The sequence below is a fragment of the Hippichthys cyanospilos genome, chromosome 10 (assembly GCF_059441005.1).
Source record: "Hippichthys cyanospilos isolate Australia breed blue-spotted pipefish chromosome 10, RoL_Hcya_1.0, whole genome shotgun sequence".
NCBI lineage: Eukaryota > Metazoa > Chordata > Actinopteri > Syngnathiformes > Syngnathidae > Hippichthys > Hippichthys cyanospilos.
The window spans coordinates 4,859,490-4,867,430 of NC_142378.1; the positions used below are offsets into that span (position 1 = coordinate 4,859,490).

At 46.2% G+C, this 7,941-nt stretch overlaps 1 protein-coding gene across 5 annotated transcripts in view; it reads left to right on the forward strand.

The window, feature by feature from the left end:
- The window catches only part of LOC148416702 (cadherin-24-like), a 43,613-nt gene that overhangs the window by 33,403 nt on the left and 2,269 nt on the right, over window positions 1–7,941 (forward strand). For all 5 annotated transcript variants that reach the window (XM_088425060.1, XM_088425061.1, XM_088425062.1 and 2 more), the window contains 9 exons: window positions 978–1,145; window positions 3,440–3,621; window positions 4,470–4,726; window positions 4,800–4,936; window positions 5,067–5,188; window positions 5,271–5,388; window positions 6,571–6,882; window positions 7,011–7,197; window positions 7,273–7,627. In XM_088425060.1, the coding sequence (XP_088281186.1) occupies window positions 978–1,145; window positions 3,440–3,621; window positions 4,470–4,726; window positions 4,800–4,936; window positions 5,067–5,188; window positions 5,271–5,388; window positions 6,571–6,882; window positions 7,011–7,197; window positions 7,273–7,627 (1,838 nt within the window). The remainder of the gene's footprint in view (window positions 1–977; window positions 1,146–3,439; window positions 3,622–4,469; window positions 4,727–4,799; window positions 4,937–5,066; window positions 5,189–5,270; window positions 5,389–6,570; window positions 6,883–7,010; window positions 7,198–7,272; window positions 7,628–7,941) is intronic.

The window sequence follows — 7,941 nt, forward strand, 5'->3', positions numbered from 1 at the left end:
GTCGGGACCGCTCGAAATTTGGATAATTTAATGGCGGTGGCAAAATGAAGCTTCATGAAGCACCTGTGATATTTTTGGACCCTTCGAGCTCATGCTCTTGGTTTAAGCTGACGGCTAGTGCAGTGGAAATTGCATTTTCAAATCAAGGGCGCCATCTACAGGAATCAACATTTTTTACAGGACAGTTTAGTAGTGATGAGAACATGAAGCTTCATGAAGCACCTGTGATATTTTTGGAGCCTTCTAGATCATGCTCTTGGTGTGAAGATGACGGCTTGTACATCTTCAAATCAGCAGTGTCATCTATAGGAAAATCACAGGTGCTTCATAAAGGACAATTAACTAGTGATTGCAAAATGAAACTTCATGAAAAAAGCTTCCCTAAGGCCCTATAATAAATTTTGAATGTAATTTTAAGGAAGATGACATATTGGCTTTCTTTCAAATTATGCAATTGTTTTGATTTGTTTTTCTGGTGTTTGGATTTTTGGGGACATTTTGTGTATCAAAAGTATTAGCGGTATCGTACAAAAATGACACAAGTGCACAAAAATTGCTGTTCAACATTCAATACATGGAAAATGAGGCGGGGCCACTGTAGTATAACTGCCACTCGCAAAAAAATTTTGAAAAACGTAATGTAATGAACGTTGTAATGACTTGTGTTGAAGTGAGTTGAGTCGCTTCAAAGAATGCTTTGTTGCCAAAAGTTGTCATTTTTTGTAGCAATTTTTTTTTGTTTGAATAGAATTCTTTTCATGGTTTCTGGAAAAATTTAACAAAATTCTTGGGAAAATTCTTAGTTTGACATGAAAGTAATGCGTTCAGATTTTAAAAAAAAATCACGTCGACTCATCTTGTCCGCACAGCACGGGCGCGTTTTGCTAGGAGTGGCGCTTTTCATCGCCCCAACTGCCAAATTTGACGTTGATCGCGAGCGACGCGCCGGCGCTGATCCGACTCTGCCCTCCGCTCAGGCGTCCTGAGGACGGCCGTCCCCAACATGGACCGGGAGACCCAGGAGGAGTACTTGGTGGTCCTCCAGGCCAGAGACATGGGGGGCCACCTGGGGGGCCTGTCGGGGACCACCACGGTCACCGTCATGCTCAGCGACGTCAACGACAACCCGCCTCACTTCAGACGCAGTGAGCAGAACCTCACCTCGCTCGGCATCGCCACAACAATTGAGGCGCCGACATCTTGGAAAAAAATCGCATTTTTGCATATGTTAACACAGACGAAACAAGACGACATACAGTACCTTAGCTCTGGTAATAATAAACGTAAATATATACATGACTAAGAACCATGATAATAATATTACTAATACTAAAGAATAATACATAAAAATATGAATAATCATAAAATATGTACATAGTAAATAAGTAGATAATAAATAAAAAAGAACAATTATATATACAAATAAAAAATAATAACAATGGTAATAGCATTAGCCGTCAGCTGTAACGAGGTCATTTTCGGATGCTAGCATGTGTCAGGCAAAATATCACATTAGTTTTCAGCAGGCGTAATAAATTACGAGTGTTAACCACAGTTCAATTTCCGAGACATGAAATACTCAAACTTTGCTTTCCGTGTGAAAGTTTTCCAAACCGCAAGACATGTTACACGACATTATCTTCGCGTTAGCTTCTCTTGACAACCACCAGACTGTTCCCCATCAGTTTTTTTTTTTTGTCTTTTTCAATTTTCTCTGGCTTTTTCCATTGTTAGTATTAAGCTAGAGGACTAGCAGTAAAATTACTTGAATACATATTGTATAATTCTGTTAGTAACTAAAGTTTCTCAGCTAAACTAGCTTAAGCTAGCAGACTAGCTTAAACCAAGTAGCCTAAAACTCAAGTTTATTTTTTTAAATTTTACTTGACATTGTTAGATAAGCTAGCTGAGTAGCAGCAAAGTTGGTTGAATACACGTTGTAAAATTCTGTTAGCGGTTAGCTAAATTAGCTTAAGCTAGCAGACTAGCATCAAAGCAGCCTAAAAGTGAAACTTTTTCATTTTTCAATGTTATATTCCATTGGTTAGCGTTAACCTAGTAGCAGCAAAGTTAAGTTATGTGTTCTGGTTGATAGGGAAAGTACCTGTATACTTCTTTTAGCGCCTAAAGTCTATTTAAGTGATTTCATGGGTGCTAGCGCCATCCCGCTACCCTGCAGAAAAATGACACTTGTCCTTTGAAACGCTCCCGTTAGCCATTGTTATTTTTTTTTTTTATCCCGCGACGTGCAGCATCTGGTCACACAAGAGCGAAATAGCATGTCCATCTTCCTTGTAGCGTGCTATTAATATTTCATGTTAAAGTTCAGTGCTTTGCGCTTGACTGGGCAGCCAAATCAGCGACCGGTGAGACGTATGCCGCGTTTGTACGTGCCGTATATCATCTACGAGCGCACGCCGGGCGACCATTCGTCATCGCATTTAAAGCCACTGCCAGCTCGTCCCTGTGATATATTCCCCCGCCGTACGTCGCTTTATAGAAGCTGTTTAATATTAACGTGCCGCCAGTGTGTTATTTATTCACTTTTAATCTGACTTCTATGAGCCCCCCCCCCCCCCCCGCCCTCCCCGTCCTTTAGCATCCCGGAAGCCGAGCCCGAGGTCATTAATTTCTCTTAGAGAGATAATTAAAGCAAATGTTCTCGTTCGGGATGCTGGTTGAATGTGTAGGGGTGTTTTCTTTTTTTTTTTTTAATATGTGTTGTTTTTCTTTTTAAACGTTCATTATAATACAGCGAAGCCTATTTGAGTCATTAACCGTCACCAAGGACGCCAGTTGTGATTAAAGCGGAGCAAACGTGTGTGACTTTGCAAGCGAGCTGCTGGCCTAACTCCCACAAGGCCACAAAACGCCGGTCAAAATAAGAAACGCAGACGTGCTTTGACTTGGGGGCTTCTTTCGTCCAGTGACAATGCTTGTAACTCAAAACAAAGGCATCTCAAATCATTGCTCAGTGATAAAATGAATAGAAATTCATGTTGGTCGACACATGCATTTGAAACGCGTTTTAAGAATGTATTGATTTATATTTTTTCATAGTTTTCGCTATTTCCCAGGACACAACTCTTGCGGTTGCTCCACAATGTTGTTTGTTGGCAGAAAATAGCGTTTTGCACAGCAGTAATTATGAGACAAAAATCCACTTGCTTCATGTTCCAGTTGATTTGCTCTTCATTTGAAAAGATAACTGCACATTTCCTTTCACAGCATTAAAAAAAAAAAGCATCGAATGAAATGCAACATGTGGTCCCTCCGCAATGTTGTGCGTCACATTTATGCTCAGGGGATTTAGGCGACATCCTGTTCAGCGCGTGATGAATTCGTAATGATGCTCGTCTTGCCCTTGCGCTCGCCGGGAGTTTCATCATCATTAACAGCTCATTACACGTGGCTGTTTTGTGTCGGCGCTCTCCGGCAGGCGCCTGGTCCTTCTCCGTGTCCGAGTTGGCGGCGCCGGGCGTGGAGGTGGGCCGTCTCACCGCCACCGACGCCGACGTGGGCGACAACGCGCTGCTGGACTTCGCCATCGTGGACGCCGAGGAGGCGCTCACCTTCAACGTCAGCGCCAAGGAGCGGGAGGCCATCATCGTGCTCAACAAGGTGAGACCCCCCCCCCCCCCCCCAAAAAAAAATATATATTTATATAGCCTCATGGTACTTTTGAAAAATCTCATTTGCTCAGCCCACAAATGCTCGTTTCCTCCTTAATTGACATAAAAAGCATCGTTACGGCGGGAAAAATAATCCGGCAAAAACACATTTGCCAACATCACGTTTTATGCGCGGCTATTAAAACCGTCTGCGGAATAATGTCTTAAAATTAGCAGGTAAATGCGTCTTTGTGCACAAAGAGGGTCTTAACGACATTGGCAGATAATGACCATACAGCCAATGTTAAATTAAGTGTGCAAATCTGCTCCCTAATGAGAATTAATCCACCTCATTACAGCCATCAGATGAGATAAAAGGAAGTCCAAATAAAGACAGAAGAATCTGCTAAACATTTTTTTAAAACAGTGTTCCTATAAACATAAATTAAATCAACTATGGCGTGTGTGTGGGTGTGTGTATATACTGTGTATATATATATATATATATATATATATATATATATATATATATATATATATATATATATATATATATATATATAATTATATATATATATATATATATATATATATATATATATATATATATATATATATATATATATATATATTATGTATATATTATGTATTTTTATATTTATTTAGGCTACAACATGATTATTTTACCAAGTGATTCTTGTGTCAATTACGAAGCAGTCAACGAATAATGGGAAAAAAAAAAAAAACCTGAGTACATTTTTGCTAGTTTTTCTTCAATCGAATGATAGAATTCGTTTTTCTATCCAAGCAAAAGTCTCAAAAAGCGTACAGGGTTGAATTTCCCGCCTTCCCGAGCAGCTGCTGGACTACGAGAGCCGCAATTCGTACTCGTTCACGGTGGAGGTGAGCAACCCCTCGGTGGACCCCCGCTACCTGAAGGAGGGCCCCTTCAAGGACCAGGCCATGGTGCGGGTAATGGTGCTGAACGCCGACGAGCCGCCGCGCTTCTCCCAGGCCCGCTACCGCCTGGACGTGTCGGAGAACTGCCCGCCCGTCTGCTCGGCGGGCCGCGTGCACGCCGTGGATCCCGACACGGGGCAGAGCGGCAACATCAGGTGTCGGTCGCTCGTCGGTCGCGCGCCATCGCTCGCCGGCTCGCTCACTCTTTCGTTGTTTTCCGCCCGGCAGGTACTCCATCGATCCTCAGTCGGACCCGGAGGCCCTGTTCCGCATCGCCTCCGACACGGGATTCATCAGCGCGGTGATGGAGCTGGATCGCGAGCGGGAGCAATGGCACAACATCACTGTCATGGCCACGCAGAGGGGTGCGTTTGCCGGGGGACCCCGCCCGCCCGCCCGCCCGCCGGAGAACTCGTATATCAGTCCGAGCGCCGGAACTAATGGAAGTCGGGGGACGACTCCATGAACATTTATAGCTTTTCCATTCGTGTTTAGACAACCCCAATCTGGTGTCGAGGGTGGTGGTTGCCATAGAAACGCTGGACCAGAATGACAACGCGCCCGAATTGGACAGGCAATACAGCACGTCCGTTTGTGACTCCGCCGCCCCGGGACAGGTCGGCGCCGCTCTCGCCTCTTCCACCTCCGTGATATCCATCTTTAGCTGACGTCGGCTCACGTGACGTCCGCGTCCCGCAGGTGGTTCAGGTTCTCCGCGCCGTGGACAGAGACGCCGGAGGCCAGGACGCGCCGGTCCACTTCAGCATCGCGCCCGAGTCGGGCGCCGCCCTCAACCTCTCCGTCAAGGACAGCGGCGGTAAGACGCGCCGAGGGCGGTTCAGACACTTCAAGGCAATATGTGACATTCCGATTCATGCTTCTTAATGTCTTGACAGGAATAGGAATTCTTTTCAAATTAGGAGCCAATTAATTGGAACGTGATGCAACGTATTTATAAATTGCGTGGCAGTGATTCCTTTGAAAAATGCTGTTTGATTTGTCAAATTTTAATCAAAGTCCGCGCTTTGTAATTAGATGACAGGAACAGTAGGTTTTCTTTTCAAATTAAGAGCAAATCAATTGAAACTTAAAGCTACGTATGGGTGAATTGTGTTTTAGCGAGTCCTCTGCAAATTGCTGTGTTTATTTTGTCAAATTGGAATCGAAATTCATGCCTTCTAATGAGATGCAAGGAACAGTAGGCTTTATTTTAAGCCTACATTTAAGAGCTAACATTTAAGAGCAAACTAATTGAAACATGAAGCATGAAGTGTTGGTAAATTGTGGTTTAGTGAGTACTTTGCAAAAGGCTGTTTTTTTTGTCAAATTTGAATCAAAATGTATCCTTTTTTTATGTCATGACAGGAAGAGTAAGTTATCTTTTCTAATTAAGAGCATATTAATTGAAACATGAAGCTCTGTATTGCTAAATTGCGTTATAGGGACTGTCTGTCTTTGTTTTGCAAAGGAGTCACTACAACACAATGTAGCAATTTGTTGCTTCCTGTTCCAGTTAATTTTCTCTTAATTTGAAAAAAAAAAACAACGCACTGTTCCTGTCACGGCATAAAAAGCATGAATTTTAATCAAAATTTGATCAAATAAACTCAGCATTTTGCACAGGGGGCCTAACAACACCTCAATAAATTGTTTCACCGTCCAGTTAATAAGTCTTTCATTTGAAAAGAAACGCGCGCCATGGAAAAGCGTTAAACGCCGAGACCTGCAGAAACGCTTTTAAGATCTCACATGTCCCCTGCAGTGCCTTTGCGTACCCCTAGGGGTATCGGCAGCCCCATTTGAGAAGCGCTGCAGTATGCTCCATATGTCAAGGGCCGTAGACAACGGTAAAGGGTAACGGAGGATGTAACGGGACGGACGTTAAAGCGCGGCAAAAGAATGTCAGGAGACAATAAAGGACGCGAGAGGACAGTAAAAAGCGTCAAACGCTGAAAAATCACGCGGTGAGTCACGACGGCGTCTTCCCGGCTGTCCCCAGGCGCGACGGCCAGCCTGGTGCTGCAGTCGTCCTTGGAGCCGGCGCCGGGCTACTCCGCGTCCTTAGTCAGCCTGTACGTGCCGGTGGTGCTGCGGGACGGCGCCTCGGGCCTGGCCAGCACCGCCACGGTCACCGTGACCGTCTGCCCGTGCCTGCGGGGGGGCATGCGCACGGAGGAGCGCGGCCCCCGCACGCGGGGCCGCCGATGGGAGCGGCGCGCCGTGTGCCGCCCGGCGCCCTCCGCCTCGCCTTCCCTGGTCTTCACCCTGGTCATCCTCATGGCGGCGCTGGCCTGCGTCACCACGCTGCTGGGTAGGGAAGTGCGGTTATTCATATTTCCACTGGAGGGGGCTCCTCACCTACCCGCCTTTGCCCCCCAGCCAGTTGAGTTTTTTTGATCGGGCTTTTCGGGTCAGCTGACATGGTATTTTTCCCGCCAGTTTTGTGCGCACTCTCGCTGTCCCTAAGGCGTCAGAAGCGGGACGCCCACGCATCCTTTGAGGACGACGACATCCGGGAGAACATCATCTCCTACGACGACGAGGGCGGAGGCGAGGCCGACACGGCCGCCTTCGACATGGTGGCGCTGCAGAACATGCACAGGATCCAAAACGTGCACAGGAACATGTGAGTCTCACCTGACCAATCGACTTGCGGCAAGTGCGGTCCAAAAAGGATTTGCGCTTGTCTACTTCCTGTCAGATGGTACACGCAGCAGAGTGCGCCGCCCCCGCGGGCCAGGACCTACAGCGTGACCCGCAACCCCTACCCGGGCCCGGAGCCCGATCGGCGGCCCGGCTCGGCGCCCCTCTACGGCCGCCTCTGCTACGGGATCCACACGCTGCCCGCGCTCCGGGATTACTACTACCAGACTGGGCAGCTGACCGCGCCGGGCCGGCGCCACAATGCCGTCGTCCTGAACCAGCCGGTGCCGCAGCGCCCTCCCGAGGCCGGGCGAGCAAGTGTGTTAGCGGCGCACACGCTGAGCAGGCTGGCGGGCAGGATTGAAAACGGAGCGAAGACGCATGTTGACGTCCAGGAGCGGGAGCACATTAAGGTGGTGGAAAATATTTTTGGATTTAAAAAAATAAAACATAGCAGTTTTCATATTTAACGTAAATGAATTAAAGCAGTGACAGCAACAGCACAAAAAAAAAACAAATGAATTGGAACAGTGAGAAGAACGGCACCGTTTTCAAATTTAAAGCAAATGAGCTGGAACAGTGGGAAGAACAGCACAGTTTTCACATTAAAAGCAAAGGAATTAAAACAGTAACAACAGCACAAAAAAGCATATGAACCGCAACAGTGGAAAGGACAGCATGGTTTTCAAATGAAAAACAAATGAATTGGAGCAGTGGGAAGTTTTTA